General features: G+C 35.1%; 2 protein-coding genes across 5 annotated transcripts in view; one reads left to right on the top strand and one right to left on the bottom strand.

Annotated features, from left to right (window-relative positions):
• Nucleotides 1–571: 571 nt before the first annotated feature.
• Nucleotides 572–11108, bottom strand: Ssrp (structure specific recognition protein). The gene is made up of 13 exons (XM_076121798.1): nt 10920–11108; nt 10643–10828; nt 9992–10207; nt 9301–9479; nt 8575–8814; nt 8155–8283; nt 7500–7661; nt 5968–6100; nt 5338–5519; nt 3433–3541; nt 2971–3171; nt 2379–2663; nt 572–1457 (listed from the first exon to the last, which is right to left on the bottom strand). The coding sequence occupies exons 1-13, from the start codon at nt 10968–10970 to the stop codon at nt 1353–1355; spliced, it is 2178 nt and encodes a 725-aa protein (XP_075977913.1). The 5' UTR covers nt 10971–11108; the 3' UTR covers nt 572–1352.
• A 464-nt stretch (nt 11109–11572) lies between these two features.
• Hip1 (Huntingtin interacting protein 1) overlaps nt 11573–14324 on the top strand; it is a 38438-nt gene continuing 35686 nt past the window's right edge. For all 4 annotated transcript variants that reach the window (XM_076122329.1, XM_076122328.1, XM_076122325.1 and 1 more), the window contains exon 1: nt 11573–11940. In XM_076122329.1, coding sequence (XP_075978444.1) covers nt 11857–11940 — 84 coding nt within the window. In that variant the 5' untranslated portion in view covers nt 11573–11856. The remainder of the gene's footprint in view (nt 11941–14324) is intronic.

The raw sequence follows: 14324 nt of genomic DNA, 5'->3' as shown, positions 1-14324 counted from the left end.
GAAAGTGATGCAGTGAATTAAATAAACATCTGCTTCCTTAGAATTAACCAATGATTTTTGCCTGTACCTTGTGGCCAGTAAGAAATAAGTAATTTTATGACTAGTCATAAAATATATAACTAGAAAAACGATTTGTACAACTTTCTCAGGCTATTGTTAATTATTAGTACGAATTATTGTACCCTAACCTACCGCAAAGCGCTCCGCGTTGCTCTTCTTTAGAAATACACAATAGCTTTGGTACAAAAAAAGGGCGACGAACGGGACGGCCTCATGTTGTTTTGGCGGGATTCCGGGACCCCAAGTAGCTCGGCGCAAAGGACATTCTTATCATTTTTTATAAAGCGTAAGGGGACGACTAACTGCAATGAATGTAGTAGTGTAACGGTTTTAAACCCTGTTCTTAGTACAACTTGTAGATATTTATTTTTCAGAATTCCTAGCAACATCTAGTACCTTAGTAGCTTAGTACAACGGTACCTGCTTATTTATTATGCTATTTTTTTTTCTATCATATAATGTCTTTTTTTAAGAATTTCCTGGTATCAAACAATTTAAAGAAAACAACATATAAAAATATAGGTAGTCTTATAATAGAATACAGTACACTAACATAACATCTACAGAGTTGGGGCATCCAAATCGACAATAATACGATTTATAATGGAATTACAACAGGACTTAACAAATATTTACATTTACAACTAACAAGAATTATCAACATCAGTACACATTAACCATTATTTTGCACAACACATTAAAATTGAAGAAGGTTTATTACAAAATATCACATTACCTAAGTTCCCTAATAAAGGAAAGCTTTGAAAACAAAAGGCGGGAAAACAGATTCGGGTTGCGTAGGCGCATCTCAGTTATACAAAAAAAAAAAAACAATTACAATATTAAACAATAATTATTAGAGGTCGTCAGTAATTCATCTTCAAAAAAAATATTTTACTTAATATACACATCATAGCGCCCGCGCCGTGGTCCAAAATCTAGAGACCACTGATCAAAATTAATGTTGAACTCGGATGAAATAAACATTAAAAAGTAGATCTCGTTAATCATAATACTATCAATATTAGATTATAACAAAATGTATTCATTTTGTTTTTGTAATTTGCCTAAAGTTTATTTTGACGCTATTAAAACACGAATGAAATCGGGTTTGTAGATTTTTTGGATACATTTTTTATCACTGGCTGCAAACGTAAAAGCGAAACTAATTTCCTAAATTTAAAACAAAATGATTTTAGAAATGATGAATGATTCTAAAAATACATAATATAATTAAGTCAGTTCTTAGCTGTGTTATGTATTTAACGGGGCTATTATCCGAGTGATCTAGTTTAATCGCTTCCGCTCCCGCTGCCGCTCTCATCACCCGACCCTCCTGAAGATGCCTCAGCTTCTGACGACGAACTCTTTGCTTTCTCCTTCTTCGACTCCTTGCTCTATAGAAAAAAAGTATATATTAGAATTGACAGTTACTTATTTTGGACTTATTTTAGGTTATTTTACATAACAATAAAAATACAAACTAAAATATGTTTTTATATTAGTGCTATGTTCTTTATCTTGTAAACAATAAATCAGTTTTAATATATTGTAAAAAGTAAACATATAAGGCTTTCAGCAAGCAAACAATGTTGTTATAACATACTTGGGACAACAAAAAAAGTAGACTTAAATCTTGCTTAAGTTAAATAAAAAAAAACGCTTTTTATTATTTATTAATAGGAAGGAACGGCAGATTAATAATTTTATTTGATCCTAAATCCCAATCAGTTACCGTCTGACGTCATATTGCAGTACATCTTTGTTCATATACAAAGCATTCTTGCCATTTCATAAAGAGTAGTTGATTTGACTATTCAAATAACCAATTGTGATAAAAGGTACCATTACACTAGCATATCTGTAGACTGTTATACTAAAATGTAGGTGTTGATTATTTAACCGACGTCATAGAGTGGGTGGGTAATAAAGCGTCTGATAAAATCTACATTTACTACTCGGGTCACTTGTGCGTGACCACGATACCACGTGTTACTCGGTGTTACACTCAACTCAATGAGAATGCACTGTGCTGTTTAGTTGCATAAATTTGGCGTGCCTATCTTTTTGAAAAACAACATCACACATATCTTTTTAATTTTGTTTTTATATAAGATATCTCTTACTACGCAAGGAGGTCCGTGCCAGAAGAGACGCCATTACTGTGTGTTAAAGTTTCTGATGTGATATTATTGTTTTCCTGAAGGTCTTCAAATCATTAAATGGTATTTTTAATATATTTAATCATACAAATAGAACGGTAAATTGAAACAAACCATTTTTATACCTATAGTATTGTAAAAACGAAATACACTTACATCTTTGCTATCCTTCTTCTTAGTCTTCTCTTTATCAGAATCTGACGAGCTATCATCATCTTCAATATACTCCTTGCTGGTAAACTTGGTACTAGTGCCAGTACCGCTGGTGTTCTTGGCCTTCTTGCTGGGGGGAGGGGCCTTGCTCTTCTTCTCGGCGGCCTTACGTTCCTTCTCTGCTTGCTTCTTCTTCTGCTGGAACTCGTCTGCGGCGCCACTCTCTTTGTACTTCTTCATCGCTTGGTTGTATTCTTCTTTCGCTTTAGCTGCCTTTTCTTCCCATTCCTGAGGTAGGATATTTTTAATAATATGAATTTTGTGTTGATTTATATAACAAACACAGCTAATTTCTTAGACCTTTGTCGCATGGCGCAGACAAAGCGATGCCTATACTATATATTTCGTATGTTCGAAAGACTTTTCTATCTAATAATAATATAAGGAGAGGTTTTCGTGATGTATTGTTACGATAGTGCCTTAACAATAATTATTTCTTACAAATTACTATCAAAGGTGGTTTTATGCGAATTGGTAGATAAAACAATGTACATAGTCTTAAGAACGGGATAAAATATTAGTGGAAGATACATACAGACTTGTCCTTAAGATCACGCCACAGTTCTCCTCCCTTCTTGGCGATCTCCGTCACCTTGATGCCGGGGTTCTCCTCCACGATACTCTTGCGGTTCTCGTTGAGCCACAACATGAACGCCGTTGCTGGACGCTTGGGCGCGTTCGCATCCTTCTCACGTTTCTTCGACTTCTCTTTACGCTTACGTGGAGCTGATTCCGGCTAGAAAATGGTTTAAACATTGTACTTAATAAAAATACTTGTACTGGAAAACGATAAGAGAATAGTTAATAATAGGGTAATAATATTGACTAATGTTTTAATCATTAAGTTGATTCTATACAAAAAAATATACAAAAATCTATCTTTAAACATTCTTAAATTACAGAATATTTGAGTGACTGTTGTATACTGCTGTTTTATATATTTTTTTATTTAATTTATGTCGCAAATCGTAGTTGTTATAACAAAAGGTAAACTTACAATAGTGATAGCCTTCTTATGTTTCTTCTCTTTCTTCTTCTCCTTCTTGCTATCGTTAGACGCGGCCGACGCGTCCGATTCCTCCGAAGACGACGGATTGGTGTCATACCTGAGAACACATCATCAGTTCAATCATTTAGAATACCAACATTCAATACTAACACAATAGCTGCTTTCTATTATACATTGTTGTCTTGAGTTTTCTTATTGGAATTGTTTATTAGTTATGTATGTGATTGCTTTAATCAGAAAAATGATTATTATGGGTTTAGGACTGTATAGGTTTCACGAGTTTGGATTAAATAAATGATGAAAGATTACGCAGCGAAGCTCAGATTTGGTATACAATATATCATCTCTTGCTCGTACAGACTGCTCAAAACTTGATCGAAAGTGACAAAATATAGACACAATCATATCGTCAGTGTTGACTGATGTGTTTAGACGTTTTCTGTCACGGGCTTAAGTCGCGTAGAGCCACCAAATATGTAAAGCAAATTCGTCCGCCTCCAATCGATACAGTAGTTCGTGGCTGCATCGCTTAATATCACACCTGTATACCCGAAGAAGCCTTCGGGTATAAAGTAGAGATGTCACGAATATTCGGCAACTATTCGTTATTCGGCCTATTCGGCCACTTTTTTTGCTATTCGGTATTCGGCCGAATAATAGGTACTATTCGGCCGAATACCGAATACCAAACCATGTAAAAAAGACAAGCATATTACTCAAAATTATGTATTTATTTCCAAAATTACAACACTTTAGTAGTTAAAATTAACCAATGGTAAGTTATGATGAATAAAAACAAGCTTTTCAGCATTTCTTGGTAGCAAACGATTACGCTTTTCATCGTAAATGATACCAGCCTCAGAAAATAACCTTTCACTATGCACGCTACTTCCAGGAGAAGAAAGATACACTTTAGCAAAATTCGAAAGGTTTGGGTATTGTTTTTCGTTTGCGAACCACCACTTGTTAGGGTCGGCCTTCTTAGCTCCTAGCAAGCTAGCCTCTTAGCAAAATAGTAATTAAGTTTTATTTTATGTATTACTAGCTGACCCACGCAACTTCGCTTGCGTCACATAAGAGAGAATGGGTCAAAAATGTTTCCCGATTTTGTAACATTTTTTACTGGTACTCTGCTCCTATTGGTCGTAGCGTGATGATATATAGCCTATAGCCTTCCTCGATAAATGGGCTATCTAACACTGAAAGAATTTTTCAAATCGGACCAGTAGTTTCTGAGATTAGCGCGTTCAAACAAACAAACAAACATACAAACTCTTCAGCTTTATAATATTAGTATAGATTTTTACACTGACAAAGCGTTCCGTGACGTGATTTACTCGCAATTGAAACAATACTCGCCTACAATGTGTTGTGTTTATTTGCACCCCGCTCCACCCCTCGTCGCCTGCCGCGCCTACGCAACGAGGAAAGCAGGTTGCGACTTGTCTTAATCCAGCTAACGCGCCTCCGACAAGCATGAATTTCGTGCCGAATATTCGTCGGCCGAATATTCGGCGCTTCGGCCGACCGCATTGCCGAATATTCGGTATTCGGTATTCGGCCAATTAACTATTCGTGGCAACTCTAGTATAAAGGTATATGGAACCCACGTTTGGCCATTGACAATGTTAGCCCCATGCAACCATGTAATATTAGGCTTCATGATCAGCAGTCGGATACACTACGGACCGCGCCACAGAGACAACAGATTATTTTAAACCATTACTGTTCCACTGCTCAGCAAGGGTCTCCTCCCGAATTTGAGGGAGGGGTAAGGCTTTGAGTTCACCACGCTAAGTGCGGGTTGGGGACTTAACATGCCTTCAACAAATGCGTTGAACCTGTTTCATCACGACGTTTCATCATTGTACAGTATAGATATAAAACACTAACTCTTCAGCGACATCGCTCTCCTTAGCCTTGTCAGGGTTGAAGTCCTCGTCAGTACTCTCGTCAGAGCCGTCCGAGTCGTTAGAGTCCCTCTCCTTGGCCTCCGCCTTCACTCGCTCCAAGTACGCGTCGGGCTCCTTCTCCGTGTCCGAGTCGCCGAAGTCGTCGTCATAGAGTGCCTTGTCCTATAAACAAGATAACAAATGTTGTTTTAAAAATACACGCGTATACTGTCTAATAATATTTATTTTGTACACGTTCTTAACCAAATATTTAAATAAGTTATAGTTTTTTTACATTTACCATAGTTTCAAATATGTGACAAAAGTAGCTTGCAGTTTTTGTTAATGTTGGGAGTAATATAATATAAGTAAGATAAATTCAAGTTCAGTTTATCATTACTCACTTTAAATGCCCATGCAGATGTGGCTGACACACGAGACATTATTACTTCGTGATTTTTTATTATTATTTAATTATATTCTATGTTTAGCTTGAATGAAAACCAAATTGTGTTGATGCGCAGTAATTGCTTCGAGTGGGTTTTGCTGTTTGACAATGACGGTCAAACCGCCAATGCCTAAATATGATTGTAACAAGCCTAATAAAAACAAAAGTATACATAAAGCTTACATTCTTGCCAGTGTTCTTGACATGCAGTTTCTTAGAGGTGATGTAGTCGAACAGTTTGTCGTACTCGCCCTTCTCGATACTGCTGAACGTGTGCACACTACCTGACTTCAACGCGATCTCGAAGTCGAACGACCTGGACAAGGAGAATTGTAGGATATAATCATTTTAAGGGGTTATGATTCTTTAAATACTAATGACAAGATGTATGGATGTGAATGAGGCAAGGGAATGTTGTAAGGATCGTAACAAGTGGCGTTCTTTGGTCTCCGCCTACCCCTATGGTACAAGGGGTGATTTTATGTAATGTTTGTATGTGTGATCCTTTAAATCTAAAGAAAGGTAATGTCACTTGTTTTCGCCTTTTAATACTATATACTGCTTAAATATAGCAAATGTTTTGTTGTAATTTTTATGCATTAAGTAAAACATCAAATAATTATAATTAACTAGCCGACCCGACAGACGTTGTCCTGTCTACACGTCTTTAATTTGTAAAAAATAACACTAGTATACAAATTTTGATTTTGTAAAAGTATTTTCTAGTGTAAGTAGCTTTTTTTATTTATGTTGACATACTGCATACGAAATTACAATTATATTTTTTTAATTAGTTTCCATTTCTTCAAAAATTTTTTTTTAAGTTTTTTGAAAAAATAACAGAAATTATACCGTTATTTTATTCATTAGTGGAATTGCGACGTGGTTTAGTAAAATTAGGCTTTTTTTTATTATAGGCGATATACAACACCTTTGTTTATTAAATATCACCTCACCGCAGATATAACAAAAATTGCCGGGATTATTAACACATTTTCGAGACATTTTGCTATAAAATAGTATTATACTTTTTACTTTTATCACTTCTATATCGCTTAATTTAAGAGAAAATAGCACTAAATCACAATATTTCGAATATTTGATACAAACTAACTATGTAAATGTCAAAACATTATGAAGTTAAATGTGGGTAGTTCCATTAAGAAAGATACGATTATCGTAAAAACTCAAACTAATAAATGAATTTTAGTTATCAATCCGAATTTTGCATGGACAGAGAAGCAGAAATTAATTTAAATTATTTCGGATACTTTTCCTTGTAGACTAGTGTAATTAAAAAAACCAGCGGATTGTCCAGCGGACAAAATTGTGAATCTAAACCATTCTCAGATCCCCTTGAACACACACAAAAAATTTCATCAAAATCGGTCCAGTCGTTTAAGAGAAGTTCAGTGACATACACACTTACAGAAGAATTATATAGATAAAGATTACAACATGGGGTACTGTTGTGTTTCATGAAGTCAGAGAGACGAATTACTGGTTGACTTTTTTCTTATTAGATATCAAATAAGACTAAATTTTTGAGACCCTAATAGACAGACAGAAGAATATACTATACTGATTGTCATTTATCTAATTAGATGTCAAATAAGACTTAATTCCTCATACCTCTATAAGACTTATCATTAAGTCAATAAGAATATTTCCTATAAGAACCTAACCATACATAACTATACAAAGGTACCACTTACTTAGTAGAAGAGGCGCCACCTCTAGCAAAGTTGACGGAGGCGATTTCTTCAAAGCGGATGTGTACGGGCGGCTTGTGAACGTATATGAAGCCCTTCTCCAGCGGGTACAGGTAGCCGGCGGCGGCCTTGTATGAACAGGCTATAGCTGGCGTCTTGTGGTGACTGGAAACAATAATTTATTTAACATTACAAATATTAAGTCTCGAATTAATGGTTAGACAAACTGATGAACGCCTGTTTACTAAAACAGGCGTTCATAGCATCGTAAATGAACTAAAATATTGAGATTGGTAAAACATGTTCATTGTTCATCCAGGCAAGAAAGAAATAGGTTCAGTACTCAATTTAATGTTTCCGTTAACTGTACATTGCTGTAAAATACATTAAATAGATTCGTAGAATAATACATTTTAATGTAACTTAGTTCTCATAATGATAGTTATGTATTACGAAAAGAAATAAAAATACATATAACTACTTACTACTTTCACACCTTTATTTTTATAATACTTAAGCAAACTAATCATTATTTTTTGTGTTTACTGTTTAAGTGTGACACTACTGGGCAAAAGCTGCTGCTCCTTGTCTTGCTAATCACTATATATCATTCTATATTGATTACAGTATATTATTGTGATCACAATGACACACTTACCCTAAGAAGTCTCCAGGGCCCGTCACTCTCCTGTTGATGATAACTTTCATAATTTTAGCTAGAACTTCGTATGTCGGTCCTGACAGCTCCTTGCTTATCTTGCCCTCGTATTTCTCTTTCAATTCTTCCCTGTAACAAAACAAAGCAGTAGTGATAAGTAAAAAATTGAGACTACATAAATTCATTGTATTGCTAGTTTCGTAAGTATTGGATTGTGTGAGCAAGTGAATCCTTTTATAGTAGACTCAGATAAAAATCCATAAAAATATTTAGAAAAAAGACTATTTGACGCAAGTTATCACAGCATGTTTTTGATTTTCCCATTTTTTTTATTCATAGCCTGTACATATTATTATCTCTGTAAAGGCAAAGATGTAGGTCCAAGAACTTAAAATTAAAATAAAATAAATATGTACTTACTCAGTGAAAGGTAGTTCCAAGCTAGTCTCCTCTTCAATGCCAAACAGCAGCACTAGATAATGGTACCTAGTCTGACCCTGCTTGATGGGCGGGTCGAGCGACACCACGAAGAACATCTGCCGCGTGTCCTTGTGAGGCAGCAGGAACAACCGCAGCACCGTCGACATCGGGATCTTGTAGTCGAACGTCTTACCGTGCAGTTGGAAGAACGTTTGGAACACTTTGATGTCGTAACGACCACTGTAAACAAACAATCAATATTATTACTTTATCTAGGTGAAATGTTAAGCAGAGTTGTCTAAATGGCCTTTTTTTTACTTAAGGCTGGCTTGTTTATTTTTATACTGAGCAACAACACTTTAAGTAAAATCATAACCTCATTTTGTTGCTTGCATATCATGCCAACCTACATTTTGTTGAATTTATCGTGTTTAATGATATTGTATTTATATGAGCTTCTTTGCCTTAAGTTAGCCCTTATCAGAGCTAATACAAGGACGTAATAAAATACAAAATTGTTGCTTCTTAATTTTTCTATAAGGCTTTTACTGCTATCACAAGTAAATATGAGAGGTAGATAGGGAGCCTTGCATGCAAGTACATAAACTATATAAAATTCAGCTGACCTGAAGGCTTATGCAGCTGATAGTAGCCTGTTTAATGCAGATACTTAATTTTGGAAAAAAATATATCAATTATAATTGAGTTAATCGGACTATAATATACCGAGGCGTAAGACACTGCAACTCTCTGAAGATGGCGATAGCGTCCCCGGACACGGAGATGACGCTGGCCTTGTTCATAACTTGTTGATGGAATGCCTCCACGGCGTCCATCTCGCCGCCCACCTCACTCGCCGGGATGTGGAACCTCATCTCCATTAGAGATACTGGAGTGTCGTCGTTCTGGAAACAAGATGGCGCGTTATCGCTGTTGTTAAATTTATGAAATAAATAACTTTAAATATTCAAATTAACATAACATCAAATTAACACATATTATGCAAAAATGAAGTCTTTTGTAGGTGTTCTCTGGTATTAAAGATGGATCCTTATTACAAATGAACCTTATGAATGAAAAGCAACACAGTCTATTGATGACGATCCAACACTATCCTATAAATTATACCTTTGATCATTTGATATTTATTGCAATAGAATAGTTGACTACCAGTCAACTCAGCTACTCTTTATGAAGTGTCAAAATCAATATTTCAGTATAAAAATATGACATAATAAGGGTACCATCTTTATTTTCTTTAAGATCAAAGGAAAACTTTAATTTCATACCACCATTTGCATACCAGTATTTTAAATGGAGCGACTGCCTATTGGACCTTGGCAACACAGTTACATGGGTTATAATAGTATGGTATTGTACAAAAATGTTTTGATAAGCGATTTAACTATCCTATTACCTGATGAAACTCAAGTGTGACTTCATTCTTGCCAGTGTTGCATTGAGAGACGTAGTGCAGAGGGATTTCAAATGCTGTATTTGTCCCCACATTGAAGCTGAGCACAGCTCCGTTGAACTTAGCCGTTCCCCAGTTCCATCCCTTCAGAGACAACTCTTTCTCTAACATGTCTTTATTGTAGTTAGCTTTGAAGAACTTAGCTACCTTCTCTTGTTCCTGAGGATATGAAAAGAGGTTTGTTTAAAATGATGTATGTTCTTATACATAAAATCATTGCATAAATGTAATAAAGGAATTTTAAATACTGATGAGGTTAATGTGTATGATATCTTTTAGTATTTAAATATATTGTGATCATCCTGTATTCAGTTGCACCATATTATGTAAATGTGGTTGAAATACACAAATACAATAGGATTGGTACAAAAGTTGTAAATTAAATTACTCACAGTACTATCAGTAATATGAAAATAATTGTTGAATTAATTGTTATGTTTTTGTATAATTCTAGTTAGTTTAATAATCCTTAGTCTCGCATGGAGAAGAACAATGGAATATATTGCATGTCTGACAGATATTTACAGAACTTTGTTATGAAGTGTGCTACAAAATAATACATCTCTAGTTCTTAGTTATGGTTAATAAACTTACCCCCTCTTTGAAACCTCCATATCTGTGAAGTGTGCCGTTTTTGAGGAACACTCTCAAGCCCCATGATCCAATAAACTTCTGAAAGTTAACCAACTCTATTTCATTGGCTGGTATCTGTTCCACCTTGCCAGTCTTGCTGTTCTTGAACACTATGTTCTGGTCCGTCATCTTCAACCTCCCAGGAACCTGCAAATTTAAATGATTACATTTAATCTATTAACTGTATAAACTGTAAACCAAATGGAAACATAGAATAAAGTCGCATTAAAATCCATACCATTGCTCCTTTGATCTCAGCTTGCACATCATTATATTCGAGAAATTCCATCGTTTTCAAAGTAGGACCAATTTGGGTTGTAATAAACTTAAATTTATCAAAATGTGCTCAGTAACATCCACGCGCTAAATGTTAGCGGAAAAAATCTGTGTCCAGCGGCTTCAGCGAAACAACAAATTTGACAGTTGACATCTGCGAATGAATGTAAGATTGAATGACTAATTCTGCAAAATTTTCCATTTATTGTTGTTAAGGACAATACACTTGAATGCCTAAAGGTAGAATAGCCAGAAGTCTAGTCTTGTCTAGTCTCTAGTCTACTAAATCATGCGTGCATGTGAAAGGTTATGGGTTATTTCCATCATGTAGCTCCAAATAATATAATGCCCGTTATAGGATTCCTAAGCTAGATTATTGTAAGTCATGTACCTATCTAAGAATATAAATCAACCATTTGCAAATATTTATTTATAGATGGATTGCATGAACCTTAAACTGTTGAATTATAGAGAGAAAGAAATTTTGATTATTTAGAACTTTTTTCCGTATATTTATTAATCCATGTATAGTGATTTAGTTGACATCAGAATCGGATAATCTTTGTAAACGCTACTATAATGTCAATTTGACACTTGGGCAGGTGCGTTCCAATATTCATTCACTCATTTTTTGTGGGTGGGCGATAGCCGTGTTTCGTGTTGTGAATTTCCGAACTTTTATTTACGATACAGTTTCAGATAAATATCTGATTAGTTTTATGTCTCTAAAATTTAAATATTACCGTCCAGGTCCTGGTGAATATTAGTGTTATCGTGATACTGGGTTTTGTAATAAACTTGCAGTTCGCCTTCATTTAAAAACAAATCGGGTCGCGGTTATTCGGTGTACCTCCGCTAGTTATTATTTTCCGTAGGTGTATTTCGCATGTGAGTACTCTATGGCGTCGTTATCTTTGCCGCGAGTACTCCAGCTGAAGAAGAACAGCCTGGACGCTGAGCGTGAGCAGTTCGAGAAGTTTCAGGTGAGGCTCACTTGAGTTTTGTAATTATTGACCTTGTCGCCTTTCCTGTTGTTTTTGTGCCTCAAGTTGTCTCGCCTTACTAGCGAACACGTAATATTAAAAGGAGACTAAAGGCTGAATACATCTTTCGAAAAAAAAAGTACAAAGTTTTTCTACTTCAGGAAACAGTTTCAAAAGTGTCGGCCTTAATCGGCTCAATTATTATAATAAGATTACACAGACTGGTCTAAAGTGTCGCACACACCTTATATGGTAGACTATGTATCTCACCTCAAGGTTTTATTGGCTAAAAGTATATTGTAGAAAATTATAATTCCATATTGCTCTTAGTACTTATGAACAAGTTACATAGAAAAAGTTACTCTACTAGTAACTAAATTAAACTGACACAGGTAATAATATATTATTCTCAAGTACAGGACAGAACTTAAGCACTTTGAATCATTAAAATATTAATTACGAACAAATTGTAAAATAATAAAGTATCATGAAACATAATGTACAATAATAGTTGTCAGCTGAGACAATTATGTTGAGATAGTGATTAATGCAAAAAATACAACAAACAATTTCTGTATTGCCACTGTATTCTATTCTTGTAGCTTTTTAAATATTGATGTTTTTGAACTAAATAGTTCATTTAAAACTTTAACAAATTTGTTCGAATGTAAACACAAATTAATGTTGCTATAGTACATTCCACATTTGGTTTTTCCAATGTGAGTAAGAACCAATTCCTGGAATGACCATATTGTGTTTCCAAATTATGACAATAAATTAGTCATATTAGTTGTGACACGACAACAGTATGTATAGGTAGTATAGCAACTGTAATGGACTTTATCATTATAAACCTTAGAACATTTAATTTCTTTTCATTAATTTGGTCTCTGCCTACCCTTATGGTAAAAAGGTGTGATGTTATGTATGTTTCTAACATTTCATTATTTTTTTTGATTAAGGTATATGTACTTATAGACTGGAATTTAGTTTAGAATATTAAATGGGTTCTTAAAAACTAAGTTTCCTAGTGGATAGCAGTCTATTTATAAAGGTCTTAATGTGATAAGGTTTTTTGCTAGTCTCCCATTCTCCAGACTGGTTTTAAATTTTAGTGTGGAATGGATAGTGATAAACACTTTTTCCTATTTCAATATAAAAAAAATTGTTGGGCTGACTGAATAGCAAAAAGTTTGACAATTGCAATGTCCCAACCACTGTACTGTAGCTCTGGGTTGTGGGTATTATTTAAGTTGTAAAAAATCTGGTAAATTTTTGTGTCATTGTTTCTGTATCTATAAAAGACCTTGCCATACTTGAATGTTACTGCTGGATATGTCTTTTTTTTAAATGCGAATATTGTTTGTTGTAATATAAATAGGTCATTTTGCAATGAGCCACACTAAATTGGAGGGAAATTGGTAGTTGCGCCAGTGTTGCGGATACGCGGGTACGGCGACACGCTCGCGATCTATGTCGGTTACGTCATGTCGCCAACTGTGTATACAAACATTACTTACCATACGAATGCCGCACTTATCACTACATCTAATGCTTTGTCTGTTGTGTATTACCACGTCTAATCGCCGCTATTCTTCGTACATCTATGTTTCCGGTTAGGGCTGGTTAAAATGCTTTCGACCAAAAAATTAGATGAGTAGTCTCATCCATATTGTTCACTATTATCATCATACGGAGCTTGTCTCTACCCGCTGTAAATTTACTCGGTTGAAATGCTCATGCGCACCGTATCCCCATCCCGGCTGATTGGGGACGTGAGTCGGACTCCCAGCGGACGAGCTGGACTTACCGGAGTGTAAATTTAAGCAGAAATTAAGAGTTGCTTCTGAACTTAGATTTACCTCCTGTCGTTGTCACCAGTCATCTCTGATTTGTGCCTCTCCTGTTCAAGTCTTCCCGAAAAAAATAACTTGGTCATGGACCCCTTTTGCAATGTTGCGAGAAGCGTAAAAACGAGTCTGACGCAGTAGAATAGTAGGTTCGATTTCGTAATGAAACTGCTAATAAATTTTATTGGGAGTAGCTTTTCTTTGAAAAATAAAGGTTGTCGCAATCTTGCTCAGATAAAATTTTACTCTTACTAACTTTACAGTAAGCAAAATCCACTAGTACAGTATAAAATAACAATCTTAGATATCGTTACATCAAATTCTAATGATGTAGCTGTTAATTGAATATGATACGTGACACATATGGCGTCGGGATAACATTCGATGTCTAGTAATATACATAGTGTTACTTTGATCTTAAACTTAGGTATTTCTTATTCTGATAAAATAATGTTGTAAACACGATAATGAGTTACTCAATTCAATAAACACTCCTCATAAATGACTACTCAAGCATTTTTATAGCTGCACATG

Source organism: Anticarsia gemmatalis, chromosome 13, assembly GCF_050436995.1.
Source record: "Anticarsia gemmatalis isolate Benzon Research Colony breed Stoneville strain chromosome 13, ilAntGemm2 primary, whole genome shotgun sequence".
Taxonomy (NCBI): domain Eukaryota; kingdom Metazoa; phylum Arthropoda; class Insecta; order Lepidoptera; family Erebidae; genus Anticarsia; species Anticarsia gemmatalis.
The sequence above is the reverse complement of the archived record's forward strand: the minus strand, read 5'-3'. Positions and strand labels throughout refer to the sequence as shown.